At 36.8% G+C, this 27795-nt stretch overlaps 3 protein-coding genes and 1 long non-coding RNA gene across 5 annotated transcripts; 3 read left to right on the top strand and 1 right to left on the bottom strand.

Annotated features, from left to right (window-relative positions):
- Positions 1-41: 41 nt before the first annotated feature.
- Positions 42-1066, bottom strand: LOC309489058. The gene is made up of 3 exons (XR_014202327.1): positions 946-1066; positions 270-407; positions 42-145 (listed from the first exon to the last, which is right to left on the bottom strand). It is a non-coding gene; the product is annotated as an uncharacterized lncRNA (long non-coding RNA).
- prr11 (proline rich 11) lies at positions 100-3587 on the top strand. Its single transcript, XM_082157567.1, has 10 exons — positions 100-230; positions 305-411; positions 956-1100; positions 1221-1343; positions 1440-1640; positions 1749-1835; positions 1917-2026; positions 2112-2171; positions 2494-2590; positions 2787-3587. Exons 1-10 carry the CDS (start codon positions 207-209, stop codon positions 2826-2828), a joined length of 996 nt encoding a protein of 331 aa, XP_082013693.1. The 5' UTR covers positions 100-206; the 3' UTR covers positions 2829-3587.
- A 409-nt stretch (positions 3588-3996) lies between these two features.
- smg8 (SMG8 nonsense mediated mRNA decay factor) lies at positions 3997-8286 on the top strand. The gene is made up of 4 exons (XM_082157562.1): positions 3997-5547; positions 6618-6763; positions 6850-7719; positions 7842-8286. The coding sequence occupies exons 1-4, from the start codon at positions 4023-4025 to the stop codon at positions 8052-8054; spliced, it is 2754 nt and encodes a 917-aa protein (XP_082013688.1). The 5' UTR covers positions 3997-4022; the 3' UTR covers positions 8055-8286.
- Positions 8287-8401: 115 nt separating this feature from the next.
- Positions 8402-25962, top strand: ypel2a (yippee-like 2a). Of its 2 annotated transcripts, none has more exons than XM_082157573.1 (5): positions 8402-9081; positions 17182-17356; positions 20283-20326; positions 20437-20545; positions 23088-25962. In XM_082157573.1, exons 2-5 carry the CDS (start codon positions 17249-17251, stop codon positions 23175-23177), a joined length of 351 nt encoding a protein of 116 aa, XP_082013699.1. In that variant the 5' UTR covers positions 8402-9081; positions 17182-17248; the 3' UTR covers positions 23178-25962. The 2 variants fall into 2 exon arrangements, with proteins under 2 accessions (XP_082013699.1, XP_082013698.1); XM_082157572.1 differs by having other exon boundaries at positions 17117-17356.
- The last annotated feature ends 1833 nt before the right edge of the window (positions 25963-27795 follow it).

Genomic DNA, 27795 nt, shown 5'->3' with positions numbered 1-27795 from the left:
CTTTGATGATTGTTTACGCTGCTATAGTAACGGACAAACCCCCGGGGTGAATGGCTGAAAGCTTTCCGCTGCAGATGCAAACCCTTTCCGTCTTCCTTAACCAATCGAATAGTAAGACCCGCCCCCTTGCACTTCAGCTGCGCTCCTATTGGAGGGTAAACAATAAGGAACTATTTTCAAAAGCTGTCTGCAGCTGTGGATATCCTATGGTGGATATGGGTGGTTTCAGGGTATGTTTTTAATAATTGGTTAATTCGGTGTTTAATTACCATGAATCATTAAACGATATGTAATTCGTGTCCAGGGCCTCGGTTGTGTCTTTCATCGGCGGAGAAAGAGAAATGTCAGCAGCCGGTACTGGGCCATGAAGAGTAAGAAGCCAATCGTTCATTCTGCCACACCAACGCCTGTGTGAGTAACTGCAAAACTTCTGTATCTGCAAAAACACTGCCTTTTTATACACAAGTTAATTAGAAAATTGCAGACAAAATGATAATTACTATATATACATAACTAATATTTACATATTCTACAAGACAAAATAATAACCTTAATTTACTTGCTGAAATAAGTATATTAATATTATATAATGTTATAGTCTATTATGCAGTATTTAAGAAAAGAACACTACTACATTTTAAGGCCTTATTTTTAAGAATTAAAGGTATAGTTCACCCAAAATTGACAGTATCATTTACTAATCCTCATGTTGTTCCAAATTATGTAAGGTGACCATTAACTTGTACAGACAAAAAACCTGAGGCATTTCTCGAAATCCCCTGACTTTTGGGTTTACTATCCCTTTAGGAATCTTAAGACTCTCTTGCTTTTTAATACAAAAACTTCTTACAGATTTTTACAAAGGGGTATATGCTGTAAGCCTATGAAATGAAAGTAAACACATGAGCCAACTGTGTGTATATATACTTTACTTTATCGTAATACTTTCACCCAGTCCAGACAACAAAACAAAGTTGGAAAATGACATTGAGGAGACAAGTGTTCAAGCCACTAAACAACTGTCTTCAACACTGAGTATTAGAGCTATGTTTTCTGGAGTTGGAAGTCTCTTGCAAAAATGCAGAAAGATAATCAATCAAGTAAGATTTTATTTATATATATATATATATATATATATATATATAATTCTCTTTTTATCACGTTCAATAGAGCGAGAGCTTTCGACTTGATGATGATGATTATTATTATTATTATTTTAGATCTGTTGTGGATTCCTGAATGTCTTCCTCTTCTGGAGAGGCTATGCAGAAAGAGTGGAATCCCTTCACCAAAAAGTAGAGGAGCTGCAAAGGGAAATGGCACTATTGCATTCCACTTTAAAGGTTAGGACATTTCAGCTGTACTGATCAAAAGGATTTTCTTTATTTTCCAGTGAATCCAGTGCTTGTAATGTGCATATTTTTTTTATTTTTTTTTAGCTCTCTCGAGAAGCCAAGAGTGCAGGCGGTCCATGTGAAATGTCTGGTGTTCACTCTACACCTCTGCCTCTCTCCCTTCCTCCTGCTCCTCCACCACCACCACCACCTCCTCCTCCTCCTCCTCCTCAAATTCTAGTGACATTTGCTGCTCCGAAAGTGTCCTTAATTCCTAAAAAAACTGCACAAACTAGCTCTCTAAAGGTAATGGTTTATTACTGCTTTGTCATATCCAATTTAATTCACTTTGTTTGTTGAGGAAACAAGCCATGGAGGTTGCCACTATTTTCAATTTCATCCCTCCACAAATAGGAGAAGCAAAGTGGCCCTGTTGCTGTGACTCTTCGAGATATTCAAGCAGTACAACTAAAAAAAGTGACTGTCAGCCAAAAAACTCAGGTGAGTGAAAGATTATGTCTTCAATTTTCCATAGTATCCTGCATTGAGTATATATATCTGACGGTATATATTCTTTTAAAGATGTCTCCAGAGAGAAGATCACCACTGGTCACACTTGCAGACTTGCAGAAAGTCCGTTTACGGCGCTCTAATTCTGACCTCCCCTTGAAGTTTAGGTCAAGGCTTGGCAGGTGATTTTTCTGCATAAATAAACATTTATTTTGCTGTGAATCAATACGTTTGTTTTTGCTTCATTATTTCTGTTGTTCTCTGTAGGACACCAACCAAAAATCCCATGAGTCTACGGGTACCACTTCGAAAAGTCAACTTGATCAGGCAAGATCACCTCTTACTTTATAACCCTGGTTTCACAGACAAGGCTTAAGCGTAGTCCCAGACTAAGGCCTTGTCAAATATATCCGGATGAATGTAGACGTTGCCTAAAATGCATGTTTGAGCTGTTTTAACTGAAAGCAATTTTTCTAAGGAATGTTTATAAAAGCTACTTAAATGTCCTAATTGAACTAAAACCTAATCCTGGCTTAATCTAAGCCCTGTCTGTGAAACCAGACCATATTGTTTGAATTGGAGCAAAGAAATGCCTAAAACTGAAGACAGTCACATCTAGCTTAATACTTGTCACATGGTATATTCTCAGGAGTCCTGGTGGCACACCGCTGTGTAACAAAGAGAATGATGTGACCGATTCAAGCCCGGATCCAAAGAGGACCAAAGGGTTAGGAAACAAGCACCTGGTATGTAACGGCTATATCATGAAATTAATCATAGTATCAGTATTTAATTTTTAGAATTTCATTTTACTATCATTCTTTTAAAGTTATCCTCTGAGTCTCTTGATAGAATGAAACCAGAAGATAATTTTATTTAACAATATAAACAATTAACTAATGACCTGAACATTTTTATTTTATTCTGTGTATAACTTTACAGCGTGCTTTAACAAAAGGACTATCTCCAATCAAGCCTTTCTAAAGAAAGAAATGTACCATTTTAGTGTTATTGCACATTGTGTTTTGCATGGCCTTTTGGTAACCGTCTTGTGTTGTGTGTTTTTTTTTTGTGTGCTTTTTTACATGTAACTGTGCTAATAGCTTCTACCGGTTCTCATACTGTCATGGTACTATAATAACTGTTGTAGTGACAGCACAGTATTTTATGTTACTCGCTACTATGTTATTTTATATACTTGTATATGTATTTATATCAGAACACCCTTTTATATCAGAACACCCTTTTTAAGACATAGTCGCAAGCATTAAAAAACAGCAAATACACACTGTATGAAAATGTAATGTACATCAATAGGAGCACGTTTTTAGATATTCGTTATATAATTAGTAGAACGAAGTAATTAAATATGCAGCTCAATGTCACTGTTACTGAATGTGATTTGTGGAATGTGTGAACTGACTCTGCTGTAAAATATAGTACTACATACTGTGAAATTTGTACAGAGGTGAGACAGGTCAGTTATTGATCCATAAATTCAATATGCCATTGATGTCTTATGTGTGTGTGGTAAAACTTGAAGCACAATTCAGGATGTTTTATTTCTATGTTTTACTGCTTGTTTACAGGTGGTCTTTGAGTGTTATACCAAAGTGATGTTTCCATGTCTTAATGTTTAATTTTAAGGGTCTTTTGCAATATCTTTCTCAAGCCACTTTTATTTGTATGTAAAAAATATTGCAATTTATCCAAAACCTTTAATAAATACTGGACCTACACAAATTGTGTGTCTTTTATTTACAAGCAAGTGCATTTAGATAAAGGGTAATGAAATGGTATTGTTTTTAGTATCATTTTTATACTATATAATTTGCTAATGCTGAATTGGCTTTTATATTTTATAAAGCAGTTTTCATTTTTATATTCAGCATTTAGTTTGATTTCAGTTTGTCATCTTAGTATTTAAACTTATTTCAGTTAGTAAGTTTTATTTCATTACCGCAAATTATTTAATATTTTTAGGTTTAGCTAAAAATAATACTATTTGTAAAGATATAAACTACTGTTTACGCTCTTTTTTTCTTCTTTTTTTGGACGGAAATTATTACGTGTAGGTTCATGTATCCACCTATTTTATTACAGTCTATGGTATCCACCCGGACTCTTATTTTGCGCTCAGTTCAACAAGTCCCACCCACTTGGTTCTGTCCGAAGAAAATGGCGGTGCCCATGAATATTGGAACGCTGTTACAGTCAGAAATAATAGAAGACCCCAACGACAAAGATGAGGGCGTTTGCGTATTGGGCATATTTGGGAAAAGCGCAATGCAACCCGGATCAGTCAAAGATTCTCTCATAAACACTTTAGCAGATAAACACATCTTCTCTCTCTTTGGGAGCGACGACACTGACAGTCCGAGCGGAGGAACATCGATGCAGGCGTATTTTAATCAGGAGAACCGCGTCCTATATCTCGTTTTAACATCTGTTTTAGACAACCGCCAGCTTATTCGCGCGTGCGAGTCGCTGACGGCGGGTTTGGGTCACGCAGAAGCGCATGAGTTTTGGAAAACGGCAGAGAAGGATCACTGTTTGCAGCTTCTGTATCTCTTCTCGCTATGCCATGTTCTTCTGCTGGTTCATCCCACATGTTCGTTCGACATCACTTACGATAAGATGTTTCGCGCTTTGGACGCGCTACGTCAGAAAGCGCTTCCCCTGCTGCGCGCTGCGATTAAAGATTCGCCCATATCAAAGGAATGGAAGTTAAACTGCCGGCCGTGCCCTCCACGTCTGCTATTCGTGTTCCAGATGAACGGAGCTCTCAGAGTGAGCTCATCTGGCATGGGTGGGAATGGGACTGAGGGCTCTGGAGGAGATAAACCCAAAAAACACTCCCCCAGAAGGCGGCTACAGCATGCTCTGGAAGATCAGATATACAGGATATTCAGGAAAAGTCGTGTACTGACCAACCAGAGTAGTAATTGTCTCTTTACAGTTCCTGCCAACCAGGCTTTTGTATATGTTGTACCAGGACCAGACGAGGACCCTATCAGCTCTCTCCTTGGGCACCTGCGGTCCAACTGTGCCCTGCGAGAGAACGAAGGTGGTCCGCCTGTGCCCGGGCAAAGGCGGTACCAACAGATGAGGCACTCTAACAGACAGCCCTCTTTCAATGTGGAAAGCAGTCTTTCCTCTGGAGGGCAGTTAGTGGACTGCACTTTAAAAGAGTTCTTGTTTCAGCATGTTGAACTCGTATTGACCAAGAAAGGTTTTGATGACAGTGTAGGTCGCAATCCGCAGCCATCACACTTTGAGCTGCCCACTTATTCCAAATGGGTGCATGTTGCGAACAGACTTTATCAGGTCATGATAGAGAGCAGTGAGGATGACGCAGCCGAGATCTCCCTCAAGGTGCAGGGTCAGCTGAAAGTGCTGGAGGGGTTCCTTGACGCAGATGCGAAGTTTTCAGAAAACAGGTGTCAGAAAGCATTGCCCCTGGCTCACAGCGCGTACCAGTCAAACCTTCCTCATAATTACACCACCACAGTGCACAAGAATCAACTGGCACATGCACTGCGAGTGTACAGCCAGCATGCAAGGGGGGTCGCCTTCCAAAGATACGCCTTACAGCTCCATGAGGATTGCTACAAGTTCTGGAGTAACGGGCATCAGCTCTGTGAGGAGCGCAGCCTTACGGATCAGCACTGTGTACACAAGTTTCATCTGCTGCCAAAGCCAGGTGAAGATGCACATATAATAGATTACAGTTGCATTTGCTAGATGAAGCAACTTATCCAAAGCGGCTTAAATTACATTCAAGCTATATGTTTTTATTGATGTGTTCCAATGGAATCCAATCCATTACCTTGGTGTTGCTGCTTGCACCATGCTCTTTCTGATTTAGATTATTCTTACTTTACTTCACAAATCTGCATTATATTTACCTTGGTTAAAAATCAATAAATAAACTTGAAACAATTTTTGACAACTTGATTCCCAACACAAATGTTGATGCTCATTTCATACTTTTAGTTTGACATTATTGATATTAAATGAATATTAAAAGAATGTTCTGAATTGAACATTGTTTCTGTGGCTAGAGCATGGCGTTAGCGATGCCAAGGTTGTGGGTTTGATTCCCAGGGAATGCAAGAACCGATGTATATCTGCAATGAAATAAAAGTCGCTTTGGACAAAAGCGTCTGCTAAATGCATGAATGGAATTATCTGTGGAATGCTGTCATTACCACAGAAAATAATTTTGACTCAGCACAGTTTGTGAAAACTAACAGAAAACGCTTTGACAGAAATGCAGTGTCAAATGGTAGTCATTGGAGCAATATGGGATGTGACACTCCATAGATTTTCATTGTGCAAAACAAGTGCATAACTGTCAATATGTTATGTTACTACCATTTGTAGTAACATCTGTTGTCTTGCAAATGAACAGCCAGAACACATTAAAAGTTTTCTGTTTTCAGTTAAAACAGTGTCATTTAAGCGGCCCCTAAGTTAATAACTAATGATCTTTGTAATAATTTGTAATCTTTGTGAATCAATCAAAACTAACTTTAGCTGGACAATAACTTTATTCTAGAGATGCTGTAAAGCCAAAACAATCTGTTACTTTAATTTCCTATTATCACTGTAAAGCTGTTTTAAGCAATTTATATTGTTAAAAGTGCTATATAAATGAAGTTGACTTGACTACTAAACTGTGAGTTTCAGGTTAATGAACTGTTTTCTGTGTTAATCAACAGCATATCATGGAATATACATCTCTAAACCTCTGTTTTGTTCACATTGCAGGAGAGAAGCCAGAAATGGACCACAACCCACCTATTCTATACCACAATAGTAGGGGTCGATCTACAAGTTCCTGTAACTGTGGTAAGAAGCAGTCTCCAAGAGAAGATCCATTTGACATCCAGGCTGCCAACTACGACTTCTATCAAGTCAGTAACTACAAGTTTTTTCTACTATAAATATTCATTACATACGCTTTAAATCTGTTCTTCATCTTTCTGTCATTCGTTTTCAGATGCTTGAGGAGAAATGTTGTGGAAAGTTGGAGAGGATAAATTTCCCTGTGTTCCAAGCCAGCACACCCGACCCTGCTCCTGTCAGTGAAGAGGTGCCCAGACCTGTAGAAGTACCTCCATCGGGCGAAGCTGATCGTCTAAAGGAGAAAGAGACTAGCACTCACACACCTGGTGATAGCACAGGTCTAAGTCTAGCTCTTAGCTTGGGCCAGTCAATGGACAGCCTTGGAACTTATGGTGATGGAGCAGAAGGACAAGAGAAGAGGCCAAGCTTGGTGGACAGACAGCCCTCAACTGTGGAGTATCTTCCTGGCATGCTTCATTCTGGATGCCCAAAAGGACTGTTGCCCAAGTTCTCGAGTTGGTCTCTTGTTAAAATCGGTCCAGCTAAGGCCTACAACAGTCTCACCGGTTTAGAGCAACCTGGATTCCTCCCAGGCTCCGCTTTCCTCTTGCCCTGGGATGTTGTCATTCGAAGCCGATCAGAGGAAGATGTGGGATCGCTTGAGCCTCTAGACGGAGGCCCAGCCTCCTGGCCAGCACCAAATAAAGCATCCGCTGGAAAGCGAGGCAGTGCTGGAGGAATTGGACGAGGGCGCAGACGTGATGATGTAGCTCGTGCTTTCGTTGGTTTCGAGTATGAGGACAGCAGAGGGCGCCGCTTCCTTAGTTCTGGCCCTGATAAAGTTGTCAAAGTGCTTGGGCAAGGAGGACCAAAGGAACCTGCAACCAGATGCTTAAATTCTGACATGCCTTTATACATTCCCTCTCCAGCTCAAGGACGAGGGATCAAGCCACACTACGCTCAGCTGGCTCGTCTTTTTGTCGTCATTCCTGATGCTCCTCTTGAGATTGTCCTAAACCCACAGGTACAATATGTTAATAAGTGCATAGACAATGAATTAAATCTCAAATTATTAATGAATACTACCCATATTATCCAAATTTTTTCCATTTAAGTATATTATTCTGTACTTCTCCTCTCTCCTAGGTCCAGCCAGGGCCCCCTCCCTGTCCTATCTTCCATCCGGAGCAACCTGAGGTGGTGCTGCCACCTGATGGACTCTGGGTGCTACGCTTCCCTTATGCCTACGTGACAGATCGAGGACCATGCTACCCTCCGAAGGAGAACCAGCCGCTGGCAAACTTCAGGGTGCTGAGAGGTGTTCTGCGTGCCAACACTACTAGTTCAATTCCACAGTAACAAAAAACACAGATTCTGCACTTAAAAGCACCATTGAGACATCCATAGGACGAGGACACAGAAGATTTTCTCTGGATATTAAGTTTTTTGTTTTCACCATGTTTTGCATTTTCTTGTGGCAGTTCTTTTTTTTAAACACAATTGTACAAACAATAGTGTCTGTAAATACAAGCAATCAAATTAAGTAATGTTGTGTTTACAGTAAATAAATAAAAATGCAGTGAGAACAAAACACGTGGTGAACAATGTCATTACAAAACTACTATACGAATTTTTAAAACTGAAATTACAAAAAAATTAAATGTGTATGCAAAATAAGTGTCCACTCTGGATTTTCTGCAACTTTTTGAGGTTGTTTATGCTATAAATAATTTTTTACCTTGGTAAAATAAGATTTCATAAAAAGCTAAAACACTTGTTCCTAAGTAAGGATATTGCAATATGAATCTATTTTGGTAAAAAAAAAAAAAAGCGTCAATTTTATATTAATTAGAGCGTAAAAACACGACACAGAGAGGCGCTATTTAGTTATGATCTGCCAACTGACTAGTACATCTTTGACATTCGCACGTGAGAATAATATACAGACTGACAATTGTAATATCTTAAAAATACTTTATATTCTGAGTTTAAAGTTTATTAAGACTTACTTTCGCTTTTAGTTATGTATTACTTATCATGCTTACCACTGACACATCACAAAGATAAGGAATGTTTTGGTTTTTCGCCCGTATATTTTCGGCATTCGTTCATTGGTCCGTCCACTTTTTAGGTTGGCCAATCAGAGTATTGTTGCTAGGCCGCTTTGTGTCATTTATTGGCTGGCCTGGCTGTCAATCAAACTGGGAGCTTGTAATGCGAGGCCCGATGCGCAACGGTGCTGTATTTACAGAGTGCTGCTGTCGAGGTGCGTGGCTGATGAAGATACCTGCAAACTTTGTATTATGAAGAATGATCGCCTGTTTTGCATGAAGGTGCCGTTTTAAAGAGGGAGAGAGTTCGACCTGCGCGTCTTCTCCATTCAAAGGTAATATCTGTACAATCATAATGCTTTTAGTGGCTCCTTTATAGGAAGTTAGACTTTAAAAATGGAATGTGCGTTATTTGTTATCGTGCAGTATGACAGCTCACTACAATTTAACCGTTTAAATTCTGTGAACTTATTGATTCGGTTTGGAGTGAAACTTGTAGTGACAATAATAACTTCTGGATTTAAGACTGTAATATATACAGTTCATCAATCCATCATTGCTTAGGTAAAATGTCAATAATTATAGCTAACATCTGTGTTCCAAAAGTGTGCATTGTCTCTAGACTATTACATAATTAGTATGGCACTAATGCCACACTACCAACAAAAGTATCAGGAAAAATAACTGTTTATGCATGTGTCGTTCACCATGAACACTGCTTGCATTTTATAAGGATATTTTATGAATTTAACAATACTTATTTAAAATAAGTACATTTATATTTTACTTTTTATACTAACTTAAAAGTTGAATTTGCAATAAAAATGCATAAAAATGGTCTTATAAAATAGTAAGTGTTCATGCTACACATATTGCATGTTAAACTATTTAATTACAATAACATTGCAAGCAGCTCCATAAGATCATTGCATATTAAGTTCATGTTTATCAATGTTATTGTGTACTTAAATACACTCATGATGTTACCTATCATTTTTATACATAAACAATTGTTCTTAGATGGCTAGATCACTTCAATTAAATTGTGGCTATTCAATATTTTGCATACTGATATTGTGTACTGTTTTGTTACCACAGCACAAGTAAGTGACACTCAGGCTTGTTGTCATTTTAAAGTTGGCTTTTCTGAATTGGTTTAGCTTTGGGTGTTTTCAAGGAAGTGATTGCCAGAGGTGCTGAGCTGGTGCTGCCATCTGCACCGTCACACTGGTGGCATCTACTATGGCCTACATAGAAGCTGGCTCACTGACACCCACATACACACTCGTCTGACCTGGATCCATCCCTCCGTCTCCTCTGTTTCCAACACTGTTCCTTTCAGTGTTGATGCTAGCATTGCACATTGGGTATTCCTGTAGGTTCGTGCTGTTAGCGAATGAGCTTGAGAGGTTTGCATAGGTGCCATCATACTTGGGGATGAATTCGCATTACCGGCCTTTAGAAAGCCGGTATGTTATTAAATATAAAATGTATTAATTTAGAGGTCATTTGTATTTTCTCTGTATTTGGCTCTCAAGTGCAGCTTGCATATTAAAAATGTACCATTTGAAACATTTATTTTACGTTAGGTCTCTCTTTATTTGTGTTTGCATAATTGAGTGTGCATTTACTAAGCAGTGCGGATTAAATCATTTTGAAGAGCCGCCTGTATTTGTGTATTATTGTAATTACTTTAACAGGGAAACTGTAAAATAAAGTGTTAATCCATCAGATGTATAATCGACAATTTAGTCAGCTAAATATCACAGCATATGTGTGTACGCAGCAGGGGCTTTTATATTTGTGCTGACAGATTTCAAAGGACAGCAAAAAAAGGTGTTATTATGGGAGCAGTCTGCTGTGTATTATGTGAAAGAGAGGGGGGGATCCGCCACCTGTCCGGGGGTCCTTGTTGTCTGTTTAGATGTCCTCTTACTGCCTTAAATGCACAAGACTTTTTATGATGTTCTAGTTTAAATAAGGATCCAAACAAAGCCATTTATTAACAGAAGATTTTTGTGCTGATGTACCTGCTGCACCATGTGTTATTGTTACATAATGACATTTTTATTAAAAACAGGGATTTGTATGATTTCTGTTAGTGTGATACTTCGGGATGGAGATGATATTGATTTAATAATATTATGCAATTGAAAACATCCCAAGTTATTTCGGGGGAAATCAGATCGATTTTTTTTTGTATGCATGCATAAACAAGAAAGGAAACAAAAAAACACCATTATCTCTCAAGGATTATATATTTTTGATAGTTTGTTTGGGGTCTAACCACCATACACTCGTAAAAATAAAAGTTCTTTATTGGCATTGGTGGTTCCATGAAGAACATTAAACATCCTTGAAACCTTTCCATTGCACAAAAGGTTCTTTATAGCATGAAAAGTTTCTTTAGATTATTAAAATGTTCTTCACATTAAGAAAACAATTTTCTTTTAAGAACTGTTCACTGGAAGGTTTAATGGGGAACCCAAAATGGTTCTTTTATTGCATCGCTCCCCAATTGGAACCTTGATTTTTAGGAGTGTATCAGTATGGCAGATGCATTTCCCCTCATATTCAAGCAATAACTGCAGTCTTGGATTCTTAACAGCAGTCTATATTCGATTTGTTTGTTGAGTGTGTAGTCAGAAGAAGAAGAAAGATCAGCCATGTTTGAACACTTGATGAATGAGATCTGTTCATATGTGTTTGGTTGGTCTGCTCCAGACTAATTTGGAATGGTAAACAGACAAAGTAGACAGAGACAGAGTGGGCACCATTTCTGTGATTATGACCTCAGTAATTATATTGGCGACAGGCGTTTATCTTCATCTCATCTGTCGAGATCCGAATGAATTCCAGCCCCTGCATCTCCCATAAATTTACCTCTTAATCGTTCAACCTCCAATTAGCCTTATACCCGCACCGCATCCATCCTTTGTGGATCCTATGTAATCGTGTTAGAAGTCGCCTTAGGAAATTATGTTGAAAATGATGCTGCTGTATCATTTGGTCAAATTATACAGAGTTCCTAATGGCAGAGCAAACACAATGGTGCTTAATTATGCCAAGGAGAGTCAGATTTCAAGTCTCATGCTGCTGTCTAGAATACTCTCTGGCTGTACTTTTATAAGGCCTGTTTGATTGTTTCTGTGCCAAAGCAAATGTAATTACAGAATTGCAAATAGCTTCCCAGGAAACCTTGTTTGCAGCCCCTTTTTTGTCGAGTTGTCTAATTTAATTTGAGTTCATTTGAGTTCATTGAGTTCATGTGGTGTCTAAAAAAAGAATGTATTCCTTGAGTGAGCTTAGCCACTTGGCTTTACTTGTATGGTAACACTTTACAATAAGGTCTCATTTAAGGTCTCATGTGTTAGTTAACATCAACTAAGATTAATTAATACATGTTGTAGAAGTTGTTTGTCATTAGTTCATGTTAACTGTGTAGTCAATGTTAACAAGTGAAACCTTATTGTTAAGTGTTTTCATTAGTATTGGAATTGTAAAAGACATTTAAACATTTGTCCTTTTCTAAGTAAGCTTTATGACCTCAGTAGGGTTTTTGCTGACTTTGCTGAGTCACAACAGCCAACAAATGCTTTTGTTTATGTGATAATTACGTCGGTTTGCTGAGATGTGGTTGGAATTCGAATATCTGATGATGTCACTCACAAGGCCCTTTTTCGATCTCACGAATAGCTGTCCGCGCTTCTGGGTAATTAAATGAGATGCCTGCGGATTCTTTTAGTAATTAGTTCTGCCTTAAATCTCGTCCAAAGCTGCTGCCTCAACAGTGAAAAACTGCCAACGTGCCACAATGATGTAAAAGAGGGCACAAAATAAGTCAAGATTTCAAACTTATTCATTGGATTTAGGAAATCACATCACATTTGTGTACCCTGAAGAGTTATTTTAACCAAAAATGACAATTATGTCATCATTAACTCACCCTCATGTCATTCCAAACCTGTACGACTGAAAAGGAGATGTTTAGAACGATGTTCACGCTGCTCTTTTCCCATACACTGAATGGAAATAGTGACCCAGAGGCTGTCAAGCTCCAAAAAGGACAACAAAGCACCATTAAAGTAGTTAATAACCTATGACTTATAAAGTATTTGAGAACGACAATGTAGGGACAATTTGAATAAAAGTGACATTTTGGTCTCATTTTCATAGAAATTCATATAGTGCATCAACTATTCCTTTTTACCTCCCAGGCAACATTTCGTCTTAATCAGAGCTTGACAATAAGACCTTTTGAATTTTATACAATACATTTTTTTTTTTTTTTTATTGTAGTCTTTTAAAAAGGCATCTGAAATAATAAACTTAAGTGCAATGTAGTGATTATACATATCAATACTGAAATATCGGAAACGCTTCCAATACTAATTTTCCGCAGAATAGATACACGATACCAGCTGGTCTTTCACTCTCTCTCACTCGTTTCATTTGCTACGGATGAATATTGTTGGTGCTACAGGGCTTGAATTTCGGCTTGGAATTGTGCATTTTGCGCATCATTTTACTCATTCCCCCAGATTTTGTGCTCACATCCAAAGTGTGCGCACATAAAGCCGCCGCTCAGTACTAAATTGAGTTCTTTTTCACTTCTAAACAGTCAAATACACACAAAATAATGTCAAAATGCCGGCCTTGGCGAGTGTTCTCGTAAACACAATAAATTATGTTTTAAATGAACGTAAACAGTTGAGAAAGAAAACACGTGTATCAGTATAATGGATCCGTGCATCAGGTTTTAAAGTGACAGCAGCCTAATATACCTACTGCCAAATTATGAGATAATGTTAAAATATGCACAGTACACTCTAAAAACTCCTGGGTTATTTCTTCAACCCATTTTCTGGGTTATTTGTGTTGGGTTAAAATTATGGGTTATTTTTTCAGAGGGTAACCATTTTCTGGGTTATAGGGCTAATATTTTGACCCAATTCATGGGTTGTTTGGGTTTCTGGGTTATTTTTCAAAGAGTAACCCATGTTCTGGGTTATAGGGTTGGCTTTCTCTCTCTCTCTCTCTCGCAGTTGTTCTGGAATTTTCTCACAACAGTCGTTTGAAATAACCGTCGCTTCGTGCTCGATCCGTTTTGGCCTGTGCTTCATCGGTGAAACTTCATCTATATTCAAGGTAAGAGAGTATTTTCAGTGTTGATGTAATGTTAACTTTTCTGTGTCCATGTCCCTGTTGCTAGTTTAGCACCATTTGCTAAAAAAAATAAAATAAATACGTTGCTACGTTGAGACTAGCGTTAGCCGTGGTAATTCTGATGTTGGCATGTAGCCGCGGCTATCACGACAACATCTAGGTCTAGGACAACTCGAGGTAACGTTATCGCACAAGCGGACGCGATTTTGAACACGGTCCTGAGCCGTTGCTGGGTGCCGCGGACAGACCGCCGGTGTGTGTGTGTGTGTGTGTGTGTGTGTCCGTCCGTTACACTCATAGAGAATAATGTGTTCGAATTTTAAAGACGCGGCGCTGCGCTTCGCGAGCCCCTTGAGAGAGTGCACGTCCGGTGAGCGATACCTCGAGTTGTCCTAGACGCGACGCGGCGCTTCTCGTCGGTGTGCGAGACCCATAGCTGCGGCTACAGAGCGACGACGAGGCAACACAATAGTTGAGTTATGTTTACCAGCTGTGCCGTGCTTATCATATTATACAGTGCTCTACTGGCTGAAGTAACGTTAGGTAGAGTTAAAGAAGCGGGTCAAGTCTTCAAATTGTTGCTAACCTCTATATTGCTATGTTTTCTCCACAGTTTTGTCGCTGATAAGCTAACTGAGTGGCAGCTGTCTGAGCTGACAGAGAATTTTAGAGGTGAGCATTTTACTCTTATTGCCCTTATATCATCTCTCTATACCTACTTTTTTTTTTTAATAAGACTTAAATGTGTCAGTGCAAGATTTTGTGAAAGTCACAACTTCTTCGACAGTGGGGTATGTACAACCCTAAAAGATTACTGTGCCTTGTCTTCAAGCTGTTATGCATAAGAATGGGCTGTCATTACACTTTTTAATGAAAGAAAATATGTCATTCACACAAAATGGGTAATGTTAATGCTGCAAAATAACCACATTAGTTAACTAGCAATTTGGGCCACGTAAAAAAAATTAAATAAAAAAGCCACTGCATTACCTTAAAAGTGATTATTTGTTAGCTTGATAATGAAAGAGTGTCTGGTGAGTGGCTCACAATTGTCTCGTCTTATTAACAATACTCATATTGTCTTGTTTTCTGTCTTTCAGATAGATGAGGAGGCATTTCTTCTCTTTGATGAGGACACCATCAAAAATCTTGTCCCCAAAGTTGGCCCCTGGCTTAAATTCCTGAGGCTCTTCTGAGAATTGTTGTTTATTTTTCTATTTTTTATTTCTAATATTGTTATTACAGTGTGACCTAAAATAAATATGAAAATAAACATGTCCAAGTGTGTGTTTTTTCTTATAGATTTTTATTTAATGCAATAAAAATGTAAAAGTGCTTGAAGTGTGTAATATAATGTAAAACAAAGTTTTATTTTCTGAAATAAGGCATACTGGGATAGTGACCCAAGTTAGGTTATTTTTGACCCAACTCCTGGGTTAAAAAGGGACCAACTAATTTTTGGGTTATTTCTACCCAGATGTTGGTTTTTTTAAACCCAACATTTGGGTCAGGTATTTAACCCATAATGTGGGTCAAAAAGCATAACCCAATTTTCTGAGTTGAAATAACCCATAAATTAGTTGGTCCCTTTTTAACCCAGGAGTTGGGTCAAAAATAACCCATTATGGGTTATTTTTGACCCAGGAGTTTTTAGAGTGTATATGGCAGATTTTCCCCATGGTATCAATGTCATAATTGTGACCAGTGAAAATGCAGAGTGGCTAGTAACTTTGAAAACCACTAGCCACAATGGTTGGTGAGCAAAAAAGTGTATGTCAAGCCCTGCTCATAATATATGGATTTGTTTTATTTAAACTAAGCACATTTTATTATGGAATAATCGGTTGAACAGAGATGAGCATTGAAATCTGGCTGCCTCTGGGTGTTTGAGTCCACGTCATTGGCAGGTCTCCAGCTCTCTGCATTAAAAAGCCGCCTCTGATACAGCTCAGCCCCCTTCTAACCCGAGGGCAGGATGAACGCTGGACCACACAATCACAGTTAGCTGTCAGACAACAGCTCACAGATACTCTGATTCATGCGTATTTGCACTGCGTTCCTGTGAATGACGTCTGCTGCATTCACTGTCTGTGTTTCTTGCTGACGTACACTCAGTTTTGGACATCAATCTGCATCATTTATGACATCTAAAATGTGCAAATACACCATAGAATGTTATTTAATATTCATTCATTATTTATTTACAGAATTTTCTTAAAGGGACTGCTATGCTTTTGTAACATTTGATTTTATCCATCAAAATCAGTCCTAATGTTTTTTTTTTCATAACTATTTTCCTTCCTCTTATTGACACAAATAGCTGTTTTTGCGATTGCATCTGAAATAAGTTAGATGTTATGCTTTGATATGTAAATGTACATGTTCATGTTAATATGCATATGACATAAATATAATGATTTCTGAACCTACTCTACTGGTCAAAAGTTTTGAATAAATAAGATTTTTGATGTTTTTGAAAGAAGTCTCTGCTCACCAAGGCTGTGTTTATTGGATACAGTAAAACAGAAATATTGTGAAATATTATTACAATTTAAAATAATTGTTTTCTTTTTCAATGTATTTTAAAATGTAAATTATTCTTGTAATGGCAAAGCTATATTTTTTTCAGCATCATTACTCCAGTCTTCAGTGTCACATGATCTTTCAGAAATCAATCTAAAATAATAATTTGGTGCTCAATTATTATCATTAATTATTAATCATGGTTTTATTAATGTTGAAAACAGTGCTGCTTAATGTTTTTTTGTTTGTTTGTGGAAATCATGATACATTTTTTCAGGATTTTTGATGAATAGAAAATTCTAAAGAAGAGCATTTATTTAAAATATATATATTTTGCAACATTATGAATGTCTTTACTGTCGTTTTTATCATTTTAATGTCTTTGCTGAATGAAATATTATTTTCTTTTTTATTTAAATCTTACTTACCCCTAACGAATTTGAATTTGAATTTTCCACAAAAATATTAAGCAGCACAACTGTTTTCAACATTGAAAAAAAAAAATTACTCTTGAGCACCAAATCAACATATTAGAATGATTTCTGAAGGATCATGTGACACTGAAGACTGAAGTAACGGCTGCTGAAATTTCAGCTTTGCCATCACAGGAGGAAATTACATTTTAAAATATATACAATGTTAGATTGTAATAATATTCACAAATGTGTGTGTTCCTCACAGGTGTGCTCTCCTCTCTCCTGAAGCTTCACCACGGCCCTCACCTGTGTGCTCCACTGTTTCTCCAGTGAGTCGTCCTGGACTGCCCGGCCCTTCCTGCTCCGCCCCCGTGCCGTCTCCCCCGCCACGGTCAACATGACACGCTCCAAAACCTTTCAGGCCTACCTGCCCAACTGCCATCGCACCTACAGCTGCATTCACTGCCGAGCGCACCTGGCCAATCACGATGAGCTCATCTCAAAGGTAGTCAGCAATGTCTCTTTTAGCATGTATCTTAATCAAACCTGTACGTAACCTCAGATCAGGACAGTTACAATTAACTCAGTGCTTTAATTTTAGACACCCTGCTTGACTTCCTGTTAAAGGGTCGTGAAACACTACATCATGTTTTTGGGATGTTTAAATTAGTTGCACATGACAATGTTTAACATATATCATGGAATAACAAAAGGCAAAAGCTCGTTTGTATATTTTCAATGCTGTGTACTAATGCCTGACCATTTGTTTTTGCATTAAAATACAGATATACATTTATCTGAAAGTATTTGTGTAATGTGAGCTTAAAAACAGTGTATAATAATCTTTATATATTTTTATTCATCAAAGTTTAGGGTCAGTAAGATTTTTTTCTTAAAGAAATTAATGATTTTATTCAGCAAGGATGCATTAAATTGATAAAAAGTAATGATAAAGACATTGTTTCAAAATATTTAATCTCAAATTAATGATTTTCTTTTGAATGTTCTATTCACCAAAGAAACCTGAAAACATTTATCACAGTTTTCACAAGAATATTAAGCAGCACAACTGTTTTCAACATCGATAATAATAAGAAATGTTTTTTGAGTACAATCAGCATATTAGAATGATTTCTGAAGGATCATGTGACACTGAAGACTGGAGCAATGATGCTGAAAATTAAACATTCCATCCCAGAAATAAATTACATTTTAAAATTGATGTTTCACAATATTACTATTTTTATTGTATTTTTGAGCAAATAAATGTAGCCTTGGTGAGCATTTTGTTATTTCAAGAGCATTTAAAAAATATTAATAACCACAAACTTTTGAGCGGTAGTGTACATATTTTTGGTAAGGTTTTATTTGTTAACATTAGTTAGCTACATTGTTACAAATTCATTGTACCACATGTGCACAGACACCGATGGCACACTTTTAAAAACACCATATGGGGCCTGTTTGTGAGGTGTGTGTCATTATGTATGTGGGTGGAGAAATATGTGTCAAGGATTATTAATAGCACCTGTAATTCCTAATGTGAACATTGTGTGTGTGAGTTTGCCTTTTGTCTGGAGTGTGTGTGCGGGCAGAATGTGGGTCGATAAGGCACTCGGCTGCCTGACGTACATGTCACACAATCAAGGATAAAGGGAAGCAGGTCATCGTTTGGGCTTTTGTGTGCCCCAAGAGTAAGAGTAATCATGTCTCTGTAGTATACCCAGATGAATACCTACCCACAATGCAGCACTACATTCTGTGCCCAGGGTTTTGGCTGTCTGATAGACTGTGTGTGTGTTTACAGATTGTACGGATAAGAAAAGATTGTTTTTGCTACATTCATTAGTTGTTCACATACTATGTTTGCATAATAAAACCCAGTGGTATCCGGTCTGACAAGCCTTACTTGTGTTTCAATGGAAGTGAGAGCGCTACAGGCGGTTCTGAGGGCGGAGTTGAGGGCGAAAATGATGATTTCAATTAGTTCGAATCCCTCTATACTAAATACAGGTCAGAATGGAACGACATAATAAATGTAGTAGCTTTAAGTAGGTTAATAGAGTTTTGTACATTAGGAGGCTAATGTTTTGCTTTAAACATAAGGTAGTGTTACAGAAAACGTAATACAGCATTTGGATAGTTTTAATTTTTGATACGCAATTGAAAAAATATACAATTGAAAATGCCATGTAATCATTATATCTGAATACATATTTAAATATTATTAATTATTGTTTTACTTTGACAGCTCTTAAATACAAAAATAAGGTAATTTACTCAAAACTAACACTGAAAATATAATTTCAATCCAACAGTCACAGCCAAATAGATTCAATGTTTCATGCAAGAAGTCATAATAGAATAACAATGCATAATTTTGAATCGATTCATTAAAGTTTCCACAAAAATATTAAGCAGTGCAATTGTTTTCAACATTGATAATAATAAGAAATGTTTCTTGAGCATTAAATCAGCCTATTAAAATGATTTTTGAATTGTGTCATGTGACACTGAAGACTGGAATAATGATGCTGAAAATTCAGCTTTGCCATCATAGGAATATATTACATTTTAAAATACTGTGTATACAATTTTAGATTGTAATAATATTTCACAATATTTTAACATTTTACTATATTTTTAATACAAATAAATGCAGCCTTGGTGAGCATAAGAGACTCCAAACCTTTGAATGTTAGTTTTCATTATATAAATATAATATTTATGTAATATTTTCCTTACTCTTTAAATATACTTGTGTTTTCATGTATACATCTTACTAAAAATGTTTAAAAACATATTTGAGGTTAAAAACTATTTAAATCCTTTTTAAAAAATGTACTCTTAAACTAAAAACACTGAAAATGTGTTTGAACATGTTTTTTCCAAGGAACCATCGTGTAAATCTGTTGAATCATTGAATCTGAATGAATCATTTAATTCATTTTGATCTATTGGATCAGACAGTTTATAATGATTCACAGAAAATGAGTCCAACATACTCTAAAAGAGTTTATGATTATGTTCATGTGTTTAATGTATTATGTTTCAAGTGTTTACCTATTGTTGCCATGGTTTCATTCAGGTAGGTTATTTAGGCTTAAGATGGATAAAGAAAGCCTTCATTGCTATTCTGTTCAGTATAGCACAGCCAAAATGAAACCACCCTAATGATCTTTTGATCCATGCTCATATGGCCAAACCGCTTCCAAACACCCATAATTATGACCCTGGCCCTGCTTTACATCATGCCTGGGAAATCCTATCCTCATGAATGGAGCAGCGAAGGGAATTTTTTTTTTTTTTTTACATTACCTGATTGGGCAGTCACAGTACGAGTAAATTATGTTAAATTACTCTGACGTGATTTTGTAACACATATGCCAGCCAATTCAATCATCTTTCTGTCTGTTTTATTTCCTTTGCAGTCTTTTCAAGGGAGTCAAGGCAGGGCTTACCTCTTCAACTCAGTGTAAGTCTTGTAGTTTGTCCTAACCATGCAATACAAAGTGGTAAAGCAACAAGCAAAATATCATTTCAGAATTTTTGATGTAATCTTGACTTCCTCTTTTCATCGATCAGGGTGAATGTGGGCTGTGGCCCAGCGGAGGAGAGGGTACTGCTGACCGGTCTCCATGCGGTGGCCGACATTTACTGTGAGAACTGTAAAACCACTCTGGGCTGGAAATACGTGAGTTCTGGATCACACCTCAGACAAAACACTCATGATCGTTCAACACCGGACATGCACTTATCTCTTCTTGTGTCACGTTTGAACTCGTGCTAGAGGCTCGGACACAACTCATCGAGAGAGAGATACTTTAAGTGGCTTTTCCACAACCTCATGACCTGCTTCCCATGTCACTAATCTACTCCTGAAAACCTTTGAGTATGTTGTGCTTTCCAAGACAAAACAGTATTATTTAAATATATTGGCTTTGAATTTTCTTGTCTTGTCAGCCTAGCAGATGGCCAAACAGTGAAAAACACACACATATATATATATATATTAGGGCTGGGCAAAAAAATAGATTTTTCGATTAATCGTTTTTTAAAATGTGGTCGATTCAAAATCGATTCTCAAACGCCAAGAATCGATTTTTTTCCATCTTTATGTATTAGTTTTCCTCCACTGTTCATAGGCTTGCAAACTCAATTTTATAGCTAATGCTGTGAGATTTTATGGTAGTTTTTATCTAAATCATAAAATAACCTCAATTAGTGCTGCACGTTTAATCATATCGCAATCGCTATGACAAGCCTATACGCAATTAGGCTATATGACCAAAATGCTGCCAAAATGCTGTCGTGACTGTGACAGAAAAACTTGCGATGATATCGTGCGTGCGCACAAGACAGCACAGAATAGAATTATCTTTCGCGCTTGAACGAAGAACACACACAATTATGCCAAAATGTATTTTTGTCGAGTATCTTTATAACATAAGAGCAGTCTTATGACGAACGTGAAGAGTTGTGCCTCGTGAGAGAATGAGTCCGCGTGTGAGTTCCGCGTCTCTGTCAACAGCGGCTGGTCTTAAAGGGACAGTACACTGTAGCCACTAATTATCTCTGTCATTTAAGTTAATCAAAGAACAAAGAGAACAGAGAAAAACACTCACTGCTCTTGAATAAAGAACTTTTGTAACTTTGATTAGTCAATATATAATTTATAATTAATGCAACACAGACTGTTTGATAATTTTATTCAATTTCTGTATGGCCTAGCTGTTAGACAGGAAGGGCACATATTATATTATATGCAACGTTTTTATATGTGGGTTTATGTGAGGATTGTTAACCTGTTTGATCAAGACATGCGACTGTTCTGACTTGTCCAATTTTCAGCATCAATTTTTCATCTTGCATCAAAATCCTGTCTATTCATTGTATGCATTTGAAATATAGAGTTGGGTTCTGTTTTAATGTACCCAAGTGTACCTAAAATAAAAAGAGTCTAATATACAGGTTTGTAGCTCTTAATTTCTTTTTATTAATTAAACACTTGAAAACTTGTTCACTTTTTTTTCTTTTCTTTTTCTTTTTTTAATAAATATAGGATTTGTATTTAATATTCATTGAGTGAGTCGAATCGAAATTAATTTAGAATCGAAATTGGAAAAATCGAATCGAGAATCGAAATCGAATCGAATTAGAGCTTGCGAATCGAAATCGAATCGAATTGTAACATCTGAATCGATACCCAGCCCTAATATATATATATATATATATATATATATATTCACAGAGGTTCTCTATTTAATGTCAGGTTTAGGTTTTAACTAATGTTCAAAAGTTTGGGGTCAGTAAGACATTCAATAATATATAAATTAATACTTTATATTCAGTGACAGTAAAGAAGTTTATAAAGATTTCTATTTCAAATAAATGCTGTTCTTTTGAAGATTCTATTCATTAAAGAATCTTGTGGAAAATGTATTACAGTTTCCACAAAAATATTAGCAGCACAGCTGTTCAACTTTTATAATAAGAAGAAATGTAGACTTGAAGACTGGAGTAATGATGCTGAAAATTCAGCTTTGCCATCACTGGAATAAATTACATTTTAAAATATATTAAAATATAAAACGGTTGTAGATTGTAATACATTTCTCAATATAGCCGTTTTTACTATATTTTTTGATCAAATAAATGCAGTCTTGGTGAGCATAAGAGACTTCTGTCTCCAAACTTCTGAACTTCTGTACTGTATTATATAATATAATATTTATATAATATTTTCCTTACACTTGAAGTACACTTTCATGTATACAATTATTTATTTATTTTTGTGCCAAGTGCCTGGGGTGTATAGTACATAGTAAAGCACTATATAAATGCTTTATTCATTCATTCAGATTCTGCTTATTTAGACTTTTAATGAGTATTTGAACACATATATTAAAATGAATGTTAATTCATTATAAAAGAGGTGTTCAAGACATTGCTATTTTCAAATGAATTAATTAACATGCTTGACATTTCAATTGAAAGAATAAGCATATCGGAATAGATTTAGAAGTTGGCACTTGTTTTACAGCACATATATAGTGAAACATCTCTTCTAATACTGCTATTTAAAGGTGTTATATTTGATTGACATATCCAGAAAAGCTCCCCAGCAGCTGTCCATTATTTTTGGATCAACAGATCTTGACTTTGAGGTGACCACCCGCTCGTTCTCTTGACCGTTTCTGTTTTTCTCTCTCCCTCCCTCTTCTTCTTTCCGTTAGGAGCATGCCTTCGAAAGTAGTCAGAAGTACAAGGAGGGCAAATTCATCATCGAGCTGGCCCACATGATCAAGGACAATGGGTGGGACTGAAGACCCTGAGATCCCCCTCCTCATGGCCCATAACGCTGGAAAGAGACATGCAGCATATGCATAATTAGTTTCATTATCTGGCTGTAACTTCCTCCCTGGAAATCTATCTACCTGACACACACCTCTAAACCTTGAGGGTGCGAGGTTCATAGCAGCAGCAGCGCTACCCCTATCCCGTGTGTATATATATATACATACGCGTTTGATTGGACGAATGTGTGCCAGCTAGACACCAAGTGTTTATATTATGTGAGTATTTTCCTATTCTATTCAAGGGAGTGCAAACTGAGGCACAAATCGACATTTGCTTTCCTCTGGGTTGGCCAAGCTCACAGTTTTTTCCCACGCTCAGGTTTAACTAATGGCTGGATCCATGGTAAAAGAAGGGTGAAAGACGAACCCATTTAGCACGGCACCTTTTAACTCATTCGTGTTTTAAACGAGGCAAAAACACACTAAAACGGAAGCGTCATCCATTTGTTTCCCTTACGTGTCTTTATTTCTTCCAGTTTTGTCTTTATCATTTGCATGTTGTTTATTTATACATATATTTATTGATTTTGACGTGGTTTTAGGGACGTTACGCTAAATAGCAACCACAGTGGTCTTTGACTTCGTATAGTGGAAGTAGCAATGTTTGATAGAGGTTTGTACGTACACTTCCTCTCCAGATTGTCATCTGTCTCCTTTTGAATGTGATTATGGAGTAAATGAGGCATTCGAATGCCATTTATAGGGCACAGGTCGCGTACATTAGCTAGAGCCAAGTCTTTAGCCCTAGCTGCAGCTGAGAAAAGCAGCTCTGAAAGGGAACTGAGGCGTTCTTACAGCCCGTGATGTCCCATTCGGTCTCATTAGTTCCCGCCATCAAACCACAAATCATGTGGTAAACCAGACTTTCTCACCACGTGTTTTGCAGAAGAACGAGATTGACGGCTTGTAAATGTGGCCGTCGAACGAGGTGATCCAGCAGGGGCTCGTAAATAAAAAGCCTTGGCGCAACCAAAGACTCTTTCATCTACTATACGCTGACCAAACTGAGTTTGATTTTCTGTTTTAGTCACATCGTTGTGTGTCGTTTGGTTCAGTTGTACTGTCTTGTGCAGAACAAGTCGATTTTCAATGATTTAGGTGTTGTGGAAGTTAACGTATAATGTCTTATTTTATTGAGTGTGTATTTATGATCAGTCATCATGTATTGTTTTAGCACTCAATCTTACATCTGTGTATTTATCGTTCTGTGGGACCGCTCCACCAATTCCAACTTTTTTATATATATATATATAATTTCAGATTCTTTTTTTCAAGGAGAAAAGTATATGTGAGATAATTTTGGAATCAGTATTTTAATCTGATATCAATAAAGCTCTCATTTTACGAATGTCCTTTTGCCATTGGTCTTCATTAAAGAGTGTATTATTGATCACTCATAAGAGGTCTCTTATTTTCACCAAGGCTGCATTTATTTGATCAAAAATACAGTATTGGGAAATGTTATTACAATTTAAAATGTATTCCTGTGATGGCAAAGCTGAATTTTCAGCATAATTTCTCCCGTCTTCATTTTCACATGATCCTTCAGAAATCATTTTAATATGTGGATTCATTTCTTATTATTATCATTGCGCTGCTTAATATATTTGTGGAAAACATAAAACATTTAGTTTCAAGGATCTTCGATGAATAGAAGGTACAAAAGAACAAGATTTATTTGAAATAGAAATCTTTTGTATCACTATAAAAGTCTTGACTGTCACTTTTGATCAATTTAATGCAACCTTGCTGAATAACAGTATTAAATTATTTTTTTAAATCGACCTTTTGAACAGTGGTGTGCATTTCAATAAAGAACACTGCTATCTTTCATTCTTATTTTTCAACTTCTGCCTTATGTAAATCATGGGTTTCTGCAAATATTTAGGATATGAATTTTGAGAGCAGGGTTCAAATGTTCCCTAAGGCCTGTATATGCTGAACCTTGTACACTTTCTCTGCATGCAGTGTGTGTGAGAGAGAGAGAGAGCAGGGAGTGTTGGGGGTGGCAGAGCCAGGAAACATTGTTTACAGCAGCAGATGGTGGGCAGGCTCTCATAACCATGATACTAGGAGCAGCCATGTGAGTGACAAATATTGTTTTCCCCCCCAGGCAACACTAAAACCATGAATCCATTGTTTTGTTCAGGCTCCTGATGGAAATAAACACCCTGTATCATCTATTACAGCACTTAACAGCTTCACATTAATGATAGAGATGGCTTTCTGTTAAAGAAGATGGATATCTACAAAGCATGTTTATACAAGGTTTTTTTTCCAAACATTCAGTATAATTCTTTCAACATTACATGACAAAAACATAGAATTGTCATGAATATACATACTGTATATAACTCTCAACTGATGTTAGAAAATTCATTAAACAATCCATTTGTTATAGAGTGAATCTCATTAAATCTGTTAAGAATATGTTCCAGGTCACAATTTGCACCAAAATCAATTAAATCAAAATACATAAATTGAATATATGTGTGTGTGTGTGTGTGTGTGTGTGTGTGTGTGTGTGTGTGTGTGTATATATATATATAATTTGACTTGTAATATATAATGTATATAACTTATAATATGTATATACTGTATATTCTGATTCCAAATACTGTATCGTATTCAGACATTTTATATTTTTGTGTAATTTTTTTGTAAATATTTAAGAATAAACTGCAATAGTGAGTAGTTAAGAGGCAGTAAAACAAATACTACCATGAAAAATAAATACTTTACAATTTTATTATCACTGTTTTTTTTTATGGTTTATTGTATGAATGGTACATTTAAAGCAGTATCTAACTTTGGGATAGGGTGGAGGTCAGGTCTCTCTCTCTCTCTCTCTCTCTCTCTCCCCAAAGCTGCCTGCCCTCAGCCACATGATGTATACTAAGCTTCTTGCTGGCCAAACCCACTGTCTAAAAATAAATGTGATATCCATCCCAGACAGAGTGAGTGAGTGTCTCTGTGATAGAGGGAGATAGAGAGAGACACAGTAAATCAAATATACATATAACCCAAAGCAAACCACATTGACAGACGCACCAAAGCCAATATAAAACTGTACCCTGATATTAAAAGACATTGTCACATGAAGTTGCACTAAAAAAATTATACATCCAAATCATACAGTCATGCATTTTAGATGCCAAATCATATCTCCAACACTTTTTTAACTCTGATGCATATGAGCAAATGTTCCCAATAAGAGTCTTTGGATTAGGGATGCTGTAATCTCTGCACTGGTTTCAGACAACCAATGTGTGCATGTGTGTGATTTCTTGGACATGGATTACTTCTGACCTGTGTACAAACACAGCTCAATGCTGCCTGCTGCAATATTATCAAGCCTTTCAAGCCAAGATAAAGAGATCACGAGTGAATCTGCTCGACTATTTGTGGAAACTAACAAAAAGAACTGTTAGACAAGAAATATTAAGCTTTATAGTTCCATTTATCTCAACATTTAGTCAAAACTGTGATTAGTATAACCGAGACACTCTCTTTTACACCATTTCATACTCATTTTACATGTTTATCATTTGTTTGTCGCCATGGGATGAGTGTACAGAATCCAAACTTGTCTGAGATCCTTTTAGTGCCAGTTGGCATGTTGTATTAGTTGGGATACATGCAGTGGCCCAACATAACATTTTTAGGCACTTGTTTGGTCATTTATTTTAATGAAAGATAGCATGTTTCAAGCAATACATTTAAAAAGAGGATATGAAACGCTAACAAATATCAAAAGGTTAATTAAACGATAATAGGATAGGTCAGCCAGAAATGAAAATTCTGTCATCATTTACTCACCCTCAAGTTGTTTCAGACCTGTATGAGTTTCTTTCTTCTGCTGAACACACACAAAAAAATATTTTGAAGAATATTGGTAACCAGACAGTTGACGGTAGCCATTGACTTCCATGGCAGGAAAAAAATTCTATGGAAGTCAATGGTGCCACACAACTGTTTGGTTACTGACATTCTTCAAAATATCTTCTTTTGTGTTCAACAAAACAAACAAACTCATACAGGTTTGGAACAATTTGAGGGTGAGCAAATGATGATCATTTTTGGGTGAACTATCCCTTTAATGTAACATGTTCAATGTGATGAAATACACTTGTGTGAACTTGAGGGAAAACTAGTTTTGGGGAAAAGTCTAAAAAAATTGCTTGCAGATACCGTTTGATTTTATAATTTTCTTCTGATGTAAGGGATTTCGTTGTTTTCGGGGTCAGTTTACATACAGAACCATCATGCATGAAGCAATACTTCATGCGACAAAAATCGAACAAGTCCATAAGAGAAAGTCAGGCTACATATTTGTGTTCCTGGCCCTTTAAATCTATAATTCAGCACTAAATATGCTGTCTAACTAAAATATAGCATTTGTATTTCTTTGTCTGAGGAAAAGAGGGTAACGGGGTTGGGGAGTCATATGAGGTGGGGTACATCTAATCAGGAAACCCAGAGGCTGTGGTCTGGGGGAAGGGGCTTGTTTGAGGTAATTATGCTGCCCTCACAGCGGCAGATGGTTTGGGAGGGGGAACGGGAGGAAGGTTAATGTTAGTAACAA

This window comes from Leuciscus leuciscus (assembly GCF_965113295.1).
Source record: "Leuciscus leuciscus genome assembly, chromosome: 24".
Lineage (NCBI taxonomy): Eukaryota > Metazoa > Chordata > Actinopteri > Cypriniformes > Leuciscidae > Leuciscus > Leuciscus leuciscus.
This window is presented reverse-complemented; position numbering and strand designations above follow the sequence as displayed.